At 47.0% G+C, this 20,750-nt stretch overlaps 1 protein-coding gene across 1 annotated transcript; it reads left to right on the plus strand.

Annotated features, from left to right (window-relative positions):
- Positions 1 to 1,127: 1,127 nt before the first annotated feature.
- On the plus strand, positions 1,128 to 19,631 carry LOC123754525 (zinc finger protein 37). Its single transcript, XM_045737000.2, has 2 exons — positions 1,128 to 1,195; positions 15,569 to 19,631. Exon 2 carries the CDS (start codon positions 15,742 to 15,744, stop codon positions 18,136 to 18,138), a length of 2,397 nt encoding a protein of 798 aa, XP_045592956.2. The 5' UTR covers positions 1,128 to 1,195; positions 15,569 to 15,741; the 3' UTR covers positions 18,139 to 19,631.
- Positions 19,632 to 20,750: the final 1,119 nt, after the last annotated feature.

Raw genomic sequence — 20,750 nt, forward strand, 5'->3', positions numbered from 1 at the left:
TGTATATATATACATACATACATATGATTGTGCAAATAAAATAGTATAGCAGTTCAACGTATGTCTAACCTGCGTTAGAAACAACCCAACGATTCACAGTTTATAATGCTACCTGATTATTTGTCCCGTAAATCGAAACCTCATTTCCATAGTAATATTCATCTGTGTTTTTCCAGAATCTTAACTTATTACATTTGAATCCGTCGACTAGTGTTCTATTTTAGGTTGAATAATTGACCTATTATAAATATTTACCTAAGGCCAATCATTTATTCCCTTCGGTTATTTATTTTGTTGTTATTCAGTTATACTCATATATATGAAGTCTCTTTAAAGAGTAATTACTAAAACCTTCTTCAACATTACATATACCAGGGGCTATAATATTCTTTAGTGTTGATTTCATTAATTTAACATATAACATATATCTTCAAATCTAATACATTAATATTTATTTTATATTATTTCATAATAAAATTATATAAAGAACTCTACTGAGCACTTGAAATCTAGTTAAATTTGACTTTTGAAAAGTTTGTTGTGAATTTATATAAATAAATTTTTTATATACTATTGCTTATCCTATAGTTTATATTAATAAATGTATATCATAAAGATTTTAACATAAATTCAATACGATCCATATATTGAGTAATTTCAATGCTGTTTTCTTTGATTATTATCTAGAATATATTCAAATTCCTTTCACAATTTTGCCTTGTTTAGGAAATTCCCCTCTCTAAGTATACACAAGTATACGTGAGCATAATGCACCCCGGCTGCGTGCACAGTTTACAGAGGGGAAACATAGAGTATACCCTAGAGCGGAGCGTGAGTATTTAGAATGGAAACTCATCCAGATGTTAACTTCTAGAGGCAACACGTGGAGGCAACAATGCCAATTGATCTTTGTTTACATGCCCCCATTCGTCCCACTTCCCCCTTTCTTACGTGCCACTGTGGTTAGTGCATGCTAGGAAGCGGTTAGATGAGATAGAGGTAGAGGGGAAGACACGAGATATGGCCGTGGGAGAGGAAAATGGGAGAGATGTTAGTAGTATGTGGCATCCGCGCTCGGCAAGAGACCTCGACGCCTAAGTTTGGATCAATAGCAGGCGAACGCGCTCAGTCTGCGATGGCAGTGAATACCGGGTGGACGTGAGGCTGCCGCCGGCTTTCTTCCATTCTCTTTCGGGTAAATATCCTCCCGCTGGTGCCTGTGTGCCGACGACGGTGCCTGACGGCGGCGACGAAGGTGTAGTGAGCAGTGTGGCGAGGACGAGTGGCGGCGGCGAGGCTGTGGCTGCCGCTCACTGACGTTTATTTGGGTTGCATTGAAGTCCTTATAAACTCGTCTGCCTCGCCCCCTGAGGCAGAGCCGAGACCAAGGGGAAGGAAGGGTGGATCTCAGGATGGGTTGTGGATGGGCGTGTGGGCGTGGGAGAGGCGAGAGGAAGAGGGAGAGGTGGCGTGTATTTATAGATGAGAGTGAGGGAGGTGGTGGCGGCGGTGCCTTGGCTCCTCCTGCCTGGTGTGGCCGCCACGCCTCGCGCAGTGCCACTCTCACCCGCCAACTTCAAATGATCTCTCCCACGCCTTTCTGCCTCTCCCACGGCTCTCTCCACCTCTCCCATGTCTCTACCTCTCCCACATCTCTCTCTACCTCTCCCACGGCTCTCTCCACCTCTCCCACGTCTCTACCTCTCCCACATCTCTCTACCTCTCCCACGGCTCTCTCCACCTCTCCCACGTCTCTACCTCTCCCACGGCTCTCTCCACGTCTCTCTGCCTCTCCCACGTCTCTCTCTACCTCTCCCACGTAACATAACTACCTCTCCCTCTACCTCTCCCACGGCTCTCTCCACCTCTCCCAAGTCTCTCTGCCTCTCCCACGGCTCTCTCTCTACCTCTCCCACGGCTCTCTCCACCTCTACCACGTCTCTACCTCTCCCACGTCTCTCTCTACCTCTCCCACGGCTCTCTCCACCTCTCCCACGTCTCTCTGCCTCTCCCACGTCTCTCTCTACCTCTCCCACGGCTCTCTCTACCTCTCCCACATCTCTCTACCTCTCCCACGCCTCTCTCTACCTCTCCCACGCCTCTCTCAACCTCTCCCACGTCTCTCTACCTCTCCCACGTCTCTCTACCTCTCCCACGCCTCTCTCTACCTCTCCCACGGCTCTCTCTACCTCCCACGTCTCTCTACCTCTCCCACGCCTCTCTCTACCTCTCCCACGTCTCTCTCTACCTCTCCCACGTCTCTCACTACCTCTCCCACGGCTCTCTCTACCTCTCCCACGTCTCTCTTTGCCTCTCCCACGTCTCTCTCTACCTCTCCCACGGCTCTCTCTACCTCTCCCACGTCTCTCTCTACCTCTCCCACGGCTCTCTCTACCTCTCCCACGTCTCTCTGCCTCTCCCACGCCTCTCTCTACCTCTCTCGTGCATCCAGAGGGCATCTCGCCCACATCTATTTTCTATCGCTTTCCTCAAATCTCTGCTGGCAGGTCTCACTCTCCCTCACTCCCTCCCACGCCTCTCCATCACACCCACATGTAACATATATGTGTGTACGTGCGTGTGTGCGTGCATGCGTATGTAAAAGAAATAATGCCCCAACTTACCGCTACACGTTGCGTTCTGACACCACCAAAGGTGCAACAAGATACAATGTACCTTTGTAACCTTACACGGCGAGGGTACCACTGTAATGTAGTTCTGTAATTTCTGCATGGCCGCTCCTGGTCTTCATTCTTACAAGGTTACTGAAAGAATCCCTTTTAGCAAAGGTTACCTCTTAAGGTATCGTTGAAACAGTTCCCTGAGTGTGTGTGTAAACCATTCATGGTATCATGGTAGTTTACAGTCAACGTATAGTAGTTCATGCTCAATTCATGGTAGTTTATGGGCAATGCATGGTAGTAATTTACGGATAGTGTATCGTGGTTTAAGGGCAGTACATGGGTAGTTTAAGGACAAGTGTATGGTAGTTTAAGGAAAATGTTTGAATGTTTAAGGATGATGCATGGTAGTTTGAATTAAGAACAATGCATGGTAATTTAAAGGTAACGTATGGTAGTTTGTGTATAGATGAACTTTGGTATTTATTTAAAGAACATACACGATAGCTTGCTCGAGAAGCATCACGATAGCCTGTTTTATGAAGCATTCACGATAGCCTCTTGCCTTGTATAAGCATAGGCTTCTAGAGAAACTTGTTTCACGCGTAACTTTCTTCTGAAGTTCCACGTTCCACCTTGTTGTATATTGAACTTTTTCACGTAGAACTTGCTTCCTGGGGAACTTATTGTATAGACTCGCGAACCCATAGCCTAGTAAACCCCCACAGCCTAGTAAACCCATACAGCCTAGTAAACCCATACAGCCTAGTAAACCCATACAGCCTAGTAAACCCATACAGCCTAGTAAACCCATACAGCCTAGTAAACCCATACAGCCTAGTAAACCCATACAGCCTAGTAAACCCATACAGCCTAGTAAACCCATACAGCCTAGTAAACCCATACAGCCTAGTAAACCCATACAGCCTAGTAAACCCATACAACCTAGTAAACCCATACAGCCTAGTAAACCCATACAGCCTAGTAAACCCATACAGCCTAGTAAACCCATACAGCCTAGTAAACCCATACAGCCTAGTAAACCCATACAGCCTAGTAAACCCACATAGCCTAGTAAACCCACACAGCCTAGTAAACCCACATAGTAAACTAAATAGACCAGAATTGATTTAGTTGAGTTTAGGATGGTATGAGAGTAAGTGTGGTTCCAGCAGCAGCTCTGGAGCCTACACTAGGTAGTGATCACTGTACACTACACACACCTGGTGGTAATCACAGTACACAGGTACACACCTGGTAGTGATCACAGTACACAGGTACACACCTGGTAGTGATCACAGTACACAGGTACACTACACACACACACACACACCTGGTAATGATCACAGTACACTACACACATCTGGTAGTGATCACTGTACACTACACACACCTGGTGGTAATCACAGTACACAGGTACACACATCTGGTAGTGATCACAGTACACAGGTACACTACACACACCTGGTAGTGATCACAGTACACTACACACACCTGGTAGTGATCACAGTACACAGGTACACACCTGGTAGTGATCACAGTACACAGGTACACTACACACACCTGGTGGTAATCACAGTACACAGGTACACACCTGGTAGTGATCACAGTACACAGGTACACTACACACACACACCTGGTAATGATCATAGTACACTACACACACCTGGTTGTGATCACAGTACACTGCTACACTACACACACCTTGTAGTAATCACAGTACACTACACACACCTGGTAGTGATCACAATACACTACACACACATGGTAGTAATCACAGTACACTACACACACCTGGTAGTGATCACAATACACTACACACACACATGGTAGTAATCACAATACACTACACACACACATGGTAGTAATCACAGTACACTACACACACCTGGTAGTGATCACAATACACTACACACACACATGGTAGTAATCACAGTACACTACACACACCTGGTTGTGATCACAATACACTACACACACCTGGTAGTGATTACAATACACTACACACACATGGTAGTAATCACAGTACACTACACACACCTGGTTGTGATCACAATACACTACACACACACATGGTAGTAATCAAAATACACTACACACACACATGGTAGTAATCACAGTACACTACACACACCTGGTAGTGATCACAATACACTACACACACACATGGTAGTAATCACAGTACACTACACACACCTGGTTGTGATCACAATACACTACACACACACATGGTAGTAATCACAGTACACTACACACACCTGGTTGTGATCACAGTACACTACACACACCTGGTAGTAATCACAATACACTACACACACACATGGTAGTAATCACAGTACACTACACACACCTGGTTGTGATCACAGTACACTACACATACCTGGTAATCACAGTACACTGCTACACTACACACACCTGACCATAGTTCTGTGTCTTGTAAGGCGTTATACGCTTGTAGCCTAATAATTTTTCTTTGTTCATGTATAGTTCGCTAAAGTGCAATAATAGTACTCTAAACTAACATAAAAGTACCATGAACTAGCATAATATTACCATGAATTACCATAAAAGTACCGTGAACATAACAGTACCGTGAACTAACATAACAGTACCGTAAACTAACATAACAGTACCGTAAACTAACATAACAGTACCGTGAACATAACAGTACCGTAAACTAACATAACAGTACCGTGAACTAACATAACAGTACCGTGAACTAACATAACAGTACCGTGAACTAACATAACAGTACCGTGAACATAACAGTACCGTAAACTAACATAACAGTACCGTGAACATAACAGTACCGTAAACTAACATAACAGTACCGTGAACATAACAGTACCGTGAACTAACATAACAGTACCGTGAACATAACAGTACCGTAAACTAACATAACAGTACCGTGAACTAACATAACAGTACCGTGAACTAACATAACAGTACCGTGAACTAACATAACAGTACCGTAAACTAACATAACAGTACCGTGAACTAACATAACAGTACCGTGAACATAACAGTACCGTAAACTAACATAACAGTACCGTGAACTAACATAACAGTACCGTGAACATAACAGTACCGTAAACTAACATAACAGTACCGTGAACTAACATAACAGTACCGTGAACATAACAGTACCGTGAACTAACATAACAGTACCGTGAACATAACAGTACCGTAAACTAACATAACAGTACCGTAAACTAACATAAAAGTGCCGTGAACTAACATAACAGTACCGTGAACATAACAGTACCGTGAACATAACAGTACCGTGAACATAACAGTACCGTGAACATAACAGTACCGTGAACATAACAGTACCGTGAACATAACAGTACGCTGAACTAACATAACAGTACCGTAAACTAACATAAAAGTGCCGTGAACTAACATAACAGTACCGTGAACATAACAGTACCGTGAACATAACAGTACGCTGAACTAACATAATAGCACCCTGAACCAATAATAATTTTATATATTTATATATACCAGAGTTCTTATATTCTTGTACAGAACCTGTACACCAGTAGATTGACAGTTGAGAGGCGGGACCAAAGAGCCAGAGCTCAACCCCCGCAAGCACAATTAGGTGAGTACGGTCAACACCATATATATAAAACACTACATTGTTTGTCTTAAGTTAAGTTAGGTAAGGACCCTTAGTTAAGTTAGGTAAGGATCCTTAGTTAAGTTAGGTAAGGATCCTTAGTTAAGTTAGGTAAGGATCCTTAGTTAAGTTAGGTAAGGATCCTTAGTTAAGTTAGGTAAGGATCCTTAGTTAAGTTAGGTAAGGATCCTTAGTTAAGTTAGGTAAGGATCCTTAGTTAAGTTAGGTAAGGATCCTTAGTTAAGTTAGGTAAGGATCCTTAGTTAAGTTAGGTAAGGATCCTTAGTTAAGTTAGGTAAGGATCCTTAGTTAAGTTAGGTAAGGATCCTTAGTTAAGTTAGGTAAGGATCCTTAGTTAAGTTAGGTAAGGATCCTTAGTTAAGTTAGGTAAGGATCCTTAGTTAAGTTAGGTAAGGATCCTTAGTTAAGTTAGGTAAGGATCCTTAGTTAAGTTAGGTAAGGATCCTTAGTTAAGTTAGGTAAGGATCCTTAGTTAAGTTAGGTAAGGGTCCTTAGTTAAGTTAGGTAAGGATCCTTAGTTAAGTTAGGTAAGGATCCTTAGTTAAGTTAGGTAAGGATCCTTAGTTAAGTTAGGATCTTTAGTTAAGTTAAGTTAGGTAAGGTCAGGTTAGGTTTGTTTAGAAAGTTTTAAGGTAAAGAGGTAGATACTTCTCTCATGTTGTGAGGTAAGAGGTAGATACTTCTCTCATGTTGTGAGGTAAGAGGTAGATACTTCTCTCAGGTTGTGAGGTAAGAGGTAGATACTTCTCTCAGGTTGTGAGGTAAGAGGTAGATACTTCTCTCAGGTTGTGAGGTAAGAGGTAGATACTTCTCTCAGGTTGTGAGGTAAGAGGTAGATACTTCTCTCAGGTTGTGAGGTAAGAGGTAGATACTTCTCTCATGTGAGGTAAGAGGTAGATACTTCTCTTATGTTGTGGTGGTGATTGTTGGGGAGCGTTGTGGTGGTGATTGTTGGGGAGCATTGTGGTGGTGATTGTTGGGGAGCATTGTGGTGGTGATTGTTGGGTAGCGTTGTGGTGGTGATTGTTGGGGAGCGTTGTGGTGGTGATTGTTGGGGAGCATTGTGGTGGTGATTGTTGGGTAGCGTTGTGGTGGTGATTGTTGGGGAGCGTTGTGGTGGTGATTGTTGGGTAGCGTTGTGGTGGTGATTGTTGGGTAGCGTTGTGGTGGTGATTGTTGGGTAGCGTTGTGGTGGTGATTGTTGGGTAGCGTTGTGGTGGTGATTGTTGGGTAGCGTTGTGGTGGTGATTGTTGGGTAGCGTTGTGGTGGTGATTGTTGGGGAGCGTTGTGGTGGTGATTGTTGGGTAGCGTTGTGGTGGTGATTGTTGGGTAGCGTTGTGGTAGTGATTGTTGGGGAGCGTTGTGGTGGTGATTGTTGGGTAGCGTTGTGGTGGTGATTGTTGGGGAGCGTTGTGGTGGTGATTGTTGGTTAGCGTTGTGGTGGTGATTGTTGGGGAGCGTTGTGGTGGTGATTGTTGGGTAGCGTTGTGGTGGTGATTGTTGGGGCGTTGTGGTGATTGTTGGGGCGTTGTGGTGACTGTTGGGGCGTTGTGGTGATTGTTGGGGGGCATTGTGGTGGTGATTGTTGGGGAGCGTTGTGGTGGTGATTGTTGGGGCGTTGTGGTGATTGTTGGGTAGCGTTGTGGTGTGATTGTTGGGGAGCGTTGTGGTGGTGATTGTTGGGGAGCGTTGTGGTGATTGTTGGGGAGCGTTGTGATTGTTGGGGAGCGTTGTTGCGATTGTTGGGGAACATTGTGGTGATTGTTGGGGAGCGTTGTGGTGTGATTGTTGGGGAGCGTTGTGGGGTGATTGTTGGGGAGCGTTGTAGTGTGATTGTTGGGGAGCGTTGTGGGGTGATTGTTGGGGAGCGTTGTTCGTTGAACGTTGTGGAAGGAACTCTGTGCTCAAAATTTTGTACAGCATTTTATGGAGGAGCCAGGTGGAGGGTGTGTGTGGAGGAGCCAGGTGGAGGGTGTGTGTGGAGGAGCCAGGTGGAGGGAGGGGTGTGGAGGAGCCAGTTGGAGGGAGGGGGGTGTGGAGGAGCCAGTTGGAGGGAGGGGGGTGTGGAGGAGCCAGGTGGAGGGAGGGGTGTGGAGGAGCCAGGTGGAGGGAGGGGTGTGGAGGAGCCAGGTGGAGGGAGGGGTGTGGAGGAGCCAGTTGGAGGGAGGGGGGTGTGGAGGAGCCAGGTGGAGGGAGGGGGGTGTGGAGGAGCCAGGTGGAGGGAGGGGTGTGGAGGAGCCAGTTGGAGGGAGGGGGGTGTGGAGGAGCCAGGTGGAGGGAGGGGTGTGGAGGAGCCAGGTGGAGGGAGGGGTGTGGAGGAGCCAGGTGGAATGAGGGGGGGGGGTGTGTGGAGGAGCCAGGTGGAGGGAGGGGTGTGGAGGAGCCAGGTGGAATGAGGGGGGGTGTGTGGAGGAGCCAGGTGGAGGGAGGGGGGGTGTGTGGAAGAGCCAGGTGGAGGGAGGGTAGTGTGGAGGAGCCAGGTGGAGGGAGGGGTGTGTGGAGGAGCCAGGTGGAGGGAGGGGATGTGTGGAGGAGCCAGGTGGAGGGAGGGGGGGGGTGTGGAGGAGCCAGGTGGAGGGAGGGGGTGTGTGTGGAGGAGCCAGGTGGAGGGAGGGTGGTGTGGAGGAGCCAGGTGGAGGGAGGGGTGTGTGGAGGAGCCAGGTGGAGGGAGGGGGTGTGTGGAGGAGCCAGGTGGAGGGAGGGTAGTGTGGAGGAGCCAGGTGGAGGGAGGGGTGTGTGGAGGAGCCAGGTGGAGGGAGGGTGGTGTGGAGGAGCCAGGTGGAGGGAGGGGGTGTGTGGAGGAGCCAGGTGGAGGGAGGGGTGTGTGGAGGAGCCAGGTGGAGGGAGGGTGGTGTGGAGGAGCCAGGTGGAGGGAGGGGGTGTGGAGGAGCCAGGTGGAGGGAGGGGTGTGTGGAGGAGCCAGGTGGAGGGAGGGTAGTGTGGAGGAGCCAGGTGGAGGGAGGGGTGTGTGGAGGAGCCAGGTGGAGGGAGGGTGGTGTGGAGGAGCCAGGTGGAGGGAGGGGGTGTGGAGGAGCCAGGTGGAGGGAGGGGTGTGTGGAGGAGCCAGGTGGAGGGAGGGGGTGTGTGGAGGAGCCAGGTGGAGGGAGGGGTGTGTGGAGGAGCCAGGTGGAGGAGCCAGAAGGTACCGTGGAGTCCTTAGTTCCTCTTCTGACACGTGGATCAATATCATTGTATGATGCCTTCTCCAACACTGCAGGTTCTCCAACACTGGCTTAGGTCTTCTGTAGGTAGTCCTTCGGAGGTCTTAAGTTTACTCCAACATCTATACTTCATCTCCAACGCACTTCTCTAACACCAACACCGTCGCCCTGTGACCTCTTCTCCATCTCTGATCCCTTTCTGTACCAGAGAGTGTTACACGTCAGTGGGTGGGGGCTGTGTCAGTGGGTGGGGGCTGTGTCAGTGGGTGGGGGCTGTGTCAGTGGGTGGGGGCTGTGTCAGTGGGTGGGGGCTGTGTAAGTGGGTGGTGACTATGTCAGTGGGTGGGGCTGTGTCAGTGGGTGGGGGCTGTGTCAGTGGGTGGGGCTGTGTAAGTGGGTGGTGACTATGTCAGTGGGTGGGGCTGTGTCAGTGGGTGGGGGACTGTGTCAGTAGGTGGGGCTGTGTCAGTGGGTGGGGGCTGTGTCAGTGGGTGGGGGCTGTGTAAGTGGGTGGTGACTATGTCAGTGGGTGGGGCTGTGTCAGTGGGTGGGGGCTGTGTCAGTGGGTGGGGCTGTGTAAGTGGGTGGTGACTATGTCAGTGGGTGGGGCTGTGTCAGTGGGTGGGGGACTGTGTCAGTAGGTGGGGCTGTGTCAGTGGGTGGGGGCTGTGTCAGTGGGTGGGGACTGTGTCAGTGGGTGGGGGGCTGTCAGTGGGTGGGGCTGTGTCAGTGGGTGGGGCTGTGTCAGTGGGTGGGGGCTGTGTCAGTGGGTGGGGGACTGTGTCAGTGGGTGGGGCTGTGTCAGTGGGTGGGGGCTGTGTCAGTGGGTGGGGCTGTGTAAGTGGGTGGGGGCTGTGTCAGTGGGTGGGGGCTGTGTCAGTGGGTGGGGGCTGTGTCAGTGGCTGGGGCTGTGTCAGTGGGTGGGGGGCTGTGTCAGTGGGTGGGGACTGTGTCAGTGGGTGGGGGACTGTGTCAGTGGGTGGGGGGCTGTGTCAGTGGGTGGGGGGCTGTGTCAGTGGGTGGGGACTGTGTCAGTGGGTGTTACTGTGTCAGTGGGTGGGGCTGTGTCAGTGGGTGGGGGACTGTGTCAGTGGGTGGGGACTGTGTCAGTGGGTGGGGACTGTGTCAGTGGGTGGGGACTGTGTCAGTGGGTGGGGCTGTGTCAGTGGGTGGGGGCTGTGTCAGTGGGTGGGGACTGTGTCAGTGGGTGGGGGGCTGTGTCAGTGGGTGGGGCTGTGTCAGTGGGTGGGGACTGTGTCAGTGGGTGGGGCTGTGTCAGTGGGTGGGGGACTGTGTCAGTGGGTGGGGACTGTGTCAGTGGGTGGGGGCTGTGTCAGTGGGTGGGGCTGTGTAAGTGGGTGGGGGCTGTGTCAGTGGGTGGGGGCTGTGTCAGTGGGTGGGGGCTGTGTCAGTGGCTGGGGCTGTGTCAGTGGGTGGGGGGCTGTGTCAGTGGGTGGGGACTGTGTCAGTGGGTGGGGGACTGTGTCAGTGGGTGGGGGCTGTGTCAGTGGGTGGGGCTGTGTCAGTGGGTGGGGACTGTGTCAGTGGGTGTTATTGTGTCAGTGGGTGGGGCTGTGTCAGTGGGTGGGGGACTGTGTCAGTGGGTGGGGACTGTGTCAGTGGGTGGGGACTGTGTCAGTGGGTGGGGACTGTGTCAGTGGGTGGGGCTGTGTCAGTGGGTGGGGGCTGTGTCAGTGGGTGGGGACTGTGTCAGTGGGTGGGGGGCTGTGTCAGTGGGTGGGGCTGTGTCAGTGGGTGGGGACTGTGTCAGTGGGTGGGGCTGTGTCAGTGGGTGGGGCTGTGTCAGTGGGTGGGGGACTGTGTCAGTGGGTGGGGACTGTGTCAGTGGGTGGGGGACTGTGTCGGTGGGTGGGACTGTGTCAGTAGGTGGGGGCTGTGTCAGTGGGTGGGGACTGTGTCAGTGGGTGGGGGCTGTGTCAGTGGGTGGGGGCTGTGTCAGTGGGTGGGGGCTGTGTCAGTGGGTGGGGGCTGTGTCAGTGGGTGGGGGACTGTGTCAGTGGGTGGGGGCTGTGTCAGTGGGTGGGGGCTGTGTCAGTGGGTGGGGACTGTGTCAGTGGGTGGGGACTGTGTCAGTGGGTGGGGGACTGTGTCAGTGGGTGGGGGCTGTGTCAGTGGGTGGGGGACTGTGTCAGTGGGTGGGGGCTGTGTCAGTGGGTGGGGGCTGTGTCAGTGGGTGGGGATTGTGTCAGTGGGTGGGGGACTGTGTCAGTGGGTGGGGGCTGTGTCAGTGGGTGGGGGACTGTGTCAGTGGGTGGGGGCTGTGTCAGTGGGTGGGGGGCTGTGTCAGTGGGTGGGGGACTGTGTCAGTGGGTGGGGGACTGTGTCAGTGGGTGGGGGACTGTGTCAGTGGGTGGGGGCTGTGTCAGTGGGTGGGGGCTTTGTCAGTGGGTGGGGACTGTGTCAGTGGGTGGGGACTGTGTCAGTGGGTGGGGGCTGTGTCAGTGGGTGGGGGCTGTGTCAGTGGGTGGGGACTGTGTCAGTGGGTGGGGACTGTGTCAGTGGGTGGGGGACTGTGTCAGTGGGTGGGGGCTGTGTCAGTGGGTGGGGGCTGTGTCAGTGGGTGGGGACTGTGTCAGTGGGTGGGGGCTGTGTCAGTGGGTGGGGACTGTGTCAGTAGGTGGGGGCTGTGTCAGTGGGTGGGGACTGTGTCAGTGGGTGGGGACTGTGTCAGTGGGTGGGGGCTGTGTCAGTGAGTGGGGGCTGTGTCAGTGGGTGGGGACTGTGTCAGTGGGTGGGGGACTGTGTCAGTGGGTGGGGGGGCTGTGTCAGTGGGTGGGGGCTGTGTCAGTGGGTGGGGTCTGTGTCAGTGGGTGGGGGCTGTGTCAGTGGGTGGGGACTGTGTCAGTGCGCAACAGTAAGTGGGTTACATTAAGTACCTAGCAAGTTGGGAAGAGTTAAGAGCAGGAGCGTGCCCAACCACTGCTCCTCCACTGCGGAAATGTAGAGTAGGAGGCCGAGTACCCTTAGTCTACTTGCCTGGTATTGTATATACCAGAGTTGTGGTGTTAACCCCTTGTACACTGTTCTTATAACTGGTACACGGTCCTCATATTTACCAGGACATCTGAAACTTACATATTTGGACAACAGTAGGAATGGAAAGGGAAGATCATTGGACAGAGAGAGAGAGAGAGAGAGAGAGAGAGAGAGAGAGAGAGAGAGAGAGAGAGAGAGAGAGAGAGAGAGAGAGAGAGAGAGAGAGAGAGAGAGATAGAGAGAGAGAGAGAGAGAGAGAGAGAGAGAGAGAGAGAGAGATAGAGAGAGAGAGAGAGAGAGAGAGAGAGAGAGAGAGAGAGAGAGAGAGGGAGAGAGAGAGAGAGAGAGAGACAGAGAGACAGACAGAGAGACAGAGACAGAGACAGAGACAGAGACAGACAGAGACAGAGAGAGAGAGAGAGAGAGAGAGAGAGAGAGAGAGAGAGAGAGAGAGAGAGAGAGAGAGAGAGAGAGAGAGAGAGAGAGAGAGAGAGAGACAGAGACAGTGACACAGAGACAAAGACACACACTCCACAGGGTAAAGGTTCACCATAATATTAACCCTGACCCTTCACACTCACAGTACTCCTACACCTCCTGGTACACAGTAGTCAACACGCACGGTGTAGTGTTCTGCCTCTCGGTCATCACTAGTCCAACTTACCTCCTTCAATTAACCTAATCTTGCATACCTGTACATTTAAACATATTAATAATAGTAGTTTATATATATATATATATATATATATATATATATATATATATATATATATATATATATATATATGACAATATCAGACCACGGAGGAAAATGAAACAGGAATTTCCTTAAGTACTTTCGTATATTAAATACATCTTCAGAAGGAATGAGAGAGAGTTAAATACATCTTCCTTCTGAAGATGTATTTAATATACGAAAGTACTTAAGGAAATTCCTGTTTCATTTTCCTCCGTGGTCTGACATTGTCATATATATATATATATATATATATATATATATATATATATATATATATATATATATATATATATATATATATATTTGTTTACATTCACCTGGGTAATGGTAGCCTCGAACCCGCGACCACAGAGATAGTAGCCAGCTGCTCTACCTAGTGAGCCACTAACACCGTCCTAGAGGATCCCAGACGCATCTATCTGCTGCCCAACTAAAACTTTAGCTCTTCTCGTGGATGGGTGGATATAGATGAATAGATAAAGACAGACCGATCTGATCGAAGTCGAGTGCCTCCCCTAGTGTACCTTATATGATATACCTTGTAATATAAGAATGTATGTTTGGCTGTCCAAAGCTGGAGGCCACGCGCACGGAGCTAGCCTGACTCAGTTTTGCAAGGGGAACGGTCTGGGGTAAGGGATGGACATAGGCTGGTCGGGGTAGGCCAAAGTTAAATGCTTTAAGAAATGTTAACAATTATAAACAGTTTTTGTCATTATATAATTTTTTAGACCCATACAGTTGTTTCAGTGGTTCTAAATAATAATAATAGGTCGGAACTCAATCCCCGACCGTCCAAGTGGTTGGGCACTATTCCTTCCCCCCCCCCCTGTCCTTACCCTGATCCCCTAATCCTTATCCTGATCCATTCCAAGTGCTATATAGTCTTAATGGCTTGGCGCTTTCCCATGATAATTCACTGTGAGAGGGAGGGAAGGGAGAGGGGGATAGATAGATAAATAATGAGAGAGAAGATAGACAAACAGATTCAGGAAGTGCCGGCTAACCCGCCCCCCCCCCAGCAATGTTATTTCAAATTCTATACGACTTGTAGGAATTGTGATTTTTAAGTTAATTGTACCTTAGTGAATGCATGGTTTATAGGGCTTTATGCCGCTGATCTGTGAGCATTGTGTAGAGTACTAGATTACGCCTGGGAATCCTAGAAGCCTTAACATAAATCTGTATTTTAAGAGTTCAGAGCACTAGGCGTATGCGTCTTAGGGTCACATGATAAGTGCATGAGAGGAAGGGTCCAGGGGCCAGATTCACGAAAGCACTTACGCAAGTACTTACGAACGTGTACATCTTTCCTCAATCTTTGACGACTTTGGTTACATTTATTAAACAGTTTACAAACATTAAAACTTCCCAATCAACTGTTGTTATTGTTATAAACAGCCTCCTGGTGCTTCCGAGCTCAATGACTGTTTAATAATTGGAAACAAAGCCGCCAAAGATTGAGAAAAGATGTACAGGTTCGTAAGTGTTTGCGTAAGTGCTTTCGTGAATCTGGCGCCAGGTTTAGGGCCACGCATGACTTTAACCATGTTGTACATAAGCTTTCACCAGCAATGCATGTCAACGTTATCAACGTTATCAACGTTATCAAGGGCATGCTTGGCCTAGCTCTTAGTATTATGAACACGTTTTAACCAGCAATGCATGTCAACGTTATCAACGTTATCAAGGGCATGCTTGGCCTAACTCTAGTATTATGAACACGTTTTAACCAGCAATGCATGTCAACGTTATCAACGTTATCAACGTTATCAAGGGCATGCTTGGCCTAACTCTAGTATTATGAACACGTTTTAACCAGCAATGCATGTCAAAATTTGCCCGTCAATAATCCATTTATAATCTTACTGTTTTTCTTATATTTAGCAGGTTTTTCAAATTTACTTATTTCGGAATGAATTGATAAGAGAGGAGGGAATCTAGGCTAGTAGAATCTAGGCTAGCATAAGAATGGCAATAATATGGTGGTGGTTCTCTTTCCAGGTTTCAAACTATTGTATACATAAGCAAGTTGACCAGACCACACACTAGAAGGTGAAGGGATGACGAGGTTTCGGTCCGTCCTGGACCATTCTCGAGTCGATTGTGACTTGAGAATGGTCCAGGACGGACCGAAACGTCGTCGTCCCTTCACCTTCTAGTGTGTGGTCTGATCAACATACTTTAGCCACGTTATTGTGACTCATCGCCTGTATACATAAGCAACTTTAATATATATATTTATATTTAATGGTTGTGGGTCCTTCACGCTGTAGATCAGTAGTCTAAAGAATGCCTATACTTTGGTTGTGGTTTATATAAAGAGTGCAGGAACTAGTCGCCCGATACCTGTAGTGAGTACATCATGCTTATAGCGGTTGTGGTCTCTCTCTCTTTCTTTTGCAGGTGCTATCACACTAGTCTGATGGTGGCGGGTGTCTTAACCTTCCTTCAGAACTAACTCTCACTCACCACGACCCTTCACCACCTTCAACACATCTGTGAAAAACATCTGTATATAGTTTATCACTCTCATCGCACATGCTCACATAACTCCCGAGGGGCGACTTCGAACCAAAATGCGAGCCAAACAGAACTTAAAGTCTCAGCAGAAAAATAAGCTGTTTGATAAAACTATATCAAAAGGCAAGAATAAGAAGCAGGCATCTACTAAAGGCTTCCTGAAGAGCGGCGACGGTAAAAGTCTAATGATTGATGCCATTGAGGTGATGTCCCCGGACTCCCTTGGAAGCGAAGTGCCTCTGATAGACACGAGCGAAGGCGATGTGACCATAATACCTGAACTAGTTGGTAGTAAAGATGACGGAGCACAAACGGAAAAGGATGGTATGGCCACACTTCTGAATCCCAATAGATATAAACCACTAGAGAAAGCCATGGCCACAGAACACGCAACAGACCAGGTCTTCAACAGACACGAAACGGGGAAAATAAAAGCTGAGAATGGGGTGAGCATCAATAAAAAATCAAGTCACGGCGCTAAACCGACATTGTCCAGCCCGACGAAGTCTAGAGTAAGAGCTAAAAATTCTACTCCCAAAAAAGGAAAAATGGCAGGCAAGATTACGATAACTTCAGATACTGGGAAAGGGAAACTAACACCAGATAACGAAGTTTCTAGTCCGACTAGGCATAAGAGGTCTGATAAAATTGTCATCACTTCAAGCCCAACCAAAGAAAAGGCTGGACAGAAGACCTCAGCAGCAAGCTCCCCATCGAAGAGCAAAACCCCAGACAAGGCTGGAGAAAATTCGAACTTGGCAGTAACCAACAAGACTAAAGACTCTAAAAAAATATCAGTTTTGAAGAGAGACACAAAGAAAACTCCCAGAGTATCCAAGAAGGCAGCAGAGGGCGATAACTGCAAGAAACAAGAAAGTCAAAACTCTAACAAGAACTCTGAGGCTGATGACAAGACTCCAGACTCGCCAGAGAAGAAGACAACAGAGAAAGTAAACACACCGCAAGGGAAGAAACCTGGTGGCACTGATAACACAGCCAAGGATCAAGATGGAGAGAGCACAGACGATGGCATGGAGATAGATATCGACGACTTGGACAGTGATGATGGATCCTCAGACAGCAAAGACTCCAGAAATGAAACTATCAAAGATCCGAACGAAGAGCACATCATTGTCCTTAAGGAAGCCGAAGGAGGCGCCAGTGATAAGTACGAAACATTTAATAAATCCAAACGCCCCAGGTTCAAGTGCGGGATTTGTGGCAAGTTTTCATCAGCCAAGGCGGACCTTCTGAAGCACATACGAATACATACTGGAGAGAGGCCATTCAAATGCAAGGTCTGCAGTTCAACCTTCGTCCAGATTACTGCTCTTCGGGGACATGAAACTATCCATACTGGAGAAAAACCATTTAGATGTGACATATGCAACAAGAGCTTTGCCTTGAAAGATCGCTTGAGGCTTCACATGAGAGTCCACACGGGAGAAAAACCTCACAAATGCGATCAGTGTGACCAGACCTTTGCTCGACGCAGCCAAGTCACCCAACACTCAAGAGTTCATACTGGAGAGAAGGCTTATGAGTGTGCCGAGTGTGGAGCTCGTTTCGCCTCCTATCACACACTCAGGGGCCACTTGAATGCTCATCGCGGTGTCAAGGAGTTTCAGTGTGGCGCCTGCGGCAAGAAGTTCATCCGGGTGGAGGGGTTATACAAACACATACGCACAGTCCATCGCGGCTCTCGCCCCTACTATTGTAACCTGTGCGGCAAGGCCTTCAAAGGTCACCTGCAGCAACATATGCGGCTTCACCTTGGCGTTCGTCCCTTCGAGTGCTCGACATGTGGTGCTACATTCACTCAAAACTCACAGTTAACTGTCCACATGAGGATCCACACCGGCGAGAGACCATACAAATGCCAAATTTGTGGTGCAGCATTTGCACATTCCTCTGCTTGCAAAATCCACATGCGGTCTCACACCGGAGAGAAGCCATTCCAGTGTGTGTTGTGTTCGACCTCGTTCTCACAACTCCCGCACCTGAAGAAGCACATGAAATGCGTTCACAATGCCGCGAAGCCATACCTCTGCACCATCTGCAAAGAGTTCTTCCAGACGCAGAACGAGTTGGACGGGCACGAGCGTACGGTCCACGGCATGGACAAGACAGCTGAACAGGAAGCCGAGGAGATGGTGGAGGAGTCCGCCCTGGCGCGGCTCCGTAACCGCCTTGCAGTTCTCCTTTACCGCATCTCCTCTGAAGAGCGGCGACGCAAGTTCGGCTTCGGCCAACGACTGGTGGACGAAGTGCTAAAGCTGTCGTTGGAGTCCTCCGGTCATGTTCCCATCAACGACAAGTCGCTCTCACGGCTGGACGAACTACGCAAGAACGTCCTGCTCCTTCTGAAGTGGACAATCCCCAAGGACACGATGGAAGAGTATCACAAAAATAACATGACTGTTGATGAGGTGCTGGACATGCTCACCTCTTAATGACATTGAACTTAGGTATTAAATGTAACAGTTATCACTCTTCTGTTATCGCAGTCTTCAAAACGGTTCTCTAAACAGGGAGAACATCGGTGTAAGCCCACAGCTTACATACTACCAAGATATTATTTCTAATGCCTTTGTAACTTTATGAATTTTTCGTAACAATTTTCTTATATTGATATGCAATATTGTTGTCAACATATTATTTTTTAAAAAGATGAATTGTGCAATGTCGCTTTTGTAAGTTATAATATTACGTCTTTAAATTGTATTTTAATAATATTCAGATATTTTTTATTAACTGTTTTCACACATTTTTCAGCTTCTCAATAATTGTATAAAGCTCTCAGGCTCAATTTTAATTGTGTCAAACAAATATTAACTGTAATACTCTTATCTGGTTGAAAATAATATTTCTTTGTTTCGTTTGGTAACTTATTTAATGGTGATAATTATATAAATGCTGTTTAGTGTATATGCCAGCAATTTGTGTCATATTAGCATAGTTTACATTGTTAATTTGCTATACAAATAAGGTCATGTACAAGACGGTTTGCCAACATATTTTAAAACTAACCTAACCTTGCCCAACCTCACCTAACCCAACCATATACGGTTTTAACTTACAGAAAACGAGCTGTACCGAATCGTCTTGTATACGACTTGATTCTACCCCGTAATTTAAGGTTTATTTATTATGGAAAATATCCCTGAATTCATTGTTGCCATATGTAGGGCCTCATCGAGTGTTGCCCACCTCTAGTCGCCCTGTGTTCGGTTGGGCATGATGGGGTCCTATGCTGATTTAGTATAAGAACGCTGTTAGTGTGTGAATGGGGGTTGATGGGTCCTTGTTCTTGTGGGCACAGGAGCTGGGATCCTATTACCCTGGGTGTGGGTGACTAGGGGTATCCTATGGGGTCACCGGGCATCCTGCCCTGTCTATACGTCATCCGCATCCTATACTCAGAGATATATACTAAAACATAATAAATCAACAGACTTCATCTTATATATTTATATATATATATATATATATATATATATATATATATATATATATATATATATAATATCGTACCTAATAGCCAGAATGCACTACTTGCCTTAGTATGCAAGGCCCAATTTTTCTAATAGGCCGAGTGATTTTCAATATTTTCCCCAAAAAGTTTTCGAATTTGTTTATTTTAATTAATATTTTTATATTACATTAAGAACATGAATTCCTGACTTAGTTATGTTATTCTAGGTTAGCTTGTATTTCTATGTTAGTTTTAACTCAAATTAAAAAGAACAATTAATCATATCTAATGTAAAGTTTTATCATTTCATAAGAAACAAATTAAGACATTTAACTTCAGGAAAACTCGGCTTATTAGGCAAAGTGGGCTTTGCATGGTAGGCCAAGTAGTGCATTCTGGCTATTAGGTACAAGATTATATATATATATATATATATATATATATATATATATATATATATATATATATATATATATATATATATATAATATATATATATATATATATATATATATATATATATATATAATATATATATATATATATATATATATATATATATATATATATATATATATATATATATATATATATATATATATATATATATAAGTACCAAAAGACATGCAATAACTGGGTTCTGAAGCCATACGTTTATTTGGATCATCACTTGTTCTAGTCGTATTTCGTGCCGAACTGAGACCCACCGTGTGTGTTTTGGTGTATGTGTGTGTGTGTGTTTGTGAAATAATGGTGTGGTGTTTTTGCATTTGTTTGAGGGATGGGACGATGTACAGTAGTGTGTGTTTGGGGTGGTAGTGTTTGCGTGTGTTTGGGGGGTATGTGCGTTTGACTGTGGGAGATGTATTGTGTTAAGGGGAGCCCTTGTTGTATGCTTGTATTTCCGGTGTAGTGTGTGTGTGTTTGTGGAGTGGTGTGTGTGTGTGTGTGTGTTTTGGGGTGGTATGTGTGTATGTCTGTGTGTTTTTTGGGGTGGTATGTGTGTATGTTTGTGTGTTTTTTGGGGTGGTATGTGTGTATGTTTGTGTGTGTGTTGGGGTGGTATGTGTGTATGTATGTCATCTAGTCTTATTGTTGGTGTTGTGTTATATGTAAATATGTCTTACATTTATGTATTTCATCTTTCTTTTCGTATATAGGAAGAAGATTTAGCAGTAATTAAATTTATTATAACGTGGCTTCAGCTACAAATTTTCGTGCTGTTAAACAGGATAATTCCGCAATATTTTCGCTTTTTTATAGCGTATTTTGGTATAAATAGCAAGTTATGCTGTATGTAGCAGTCTCGCACTAGCAAGTAATAGAAGGTAGAACTTGAGGCTAGTTGCCCGCCATCTCACACATATAATTTACAATGCTTTAGAACCTTTAACCTCTTGCCCCTAATGATAAATGGAAACTAACAATGTTCCTCTGAAACCCAAATACTTTCACTGGTCAGTAGAGCGACGACCTCGCTTTTTGCATGGTCGTTGTTTGATCCCCAATGGCTAGGAGTCGTTCCTCTCTCTCTCTCTCTCTCTCTCTCTCTCTCTCTCTCTCTCTCTCTCTGGCACTAAGCCAGTGCAT

Source organism: Procambarus clarkii, chromosome 18 (genome assembly GCF_040958095.1).
Source record: "Procambarus clarkii isolate CNS0578487 chromosome 18, FALCON_Pclarkii_2.0, whole genome shotgun sequence".
NCBI classification, from domain to species: Eukaryota; Metazoa; Arthropoda; class Malacostraca; order Decapoda; family Cambaridae; genus Procambarus; species Procambarus clarkii.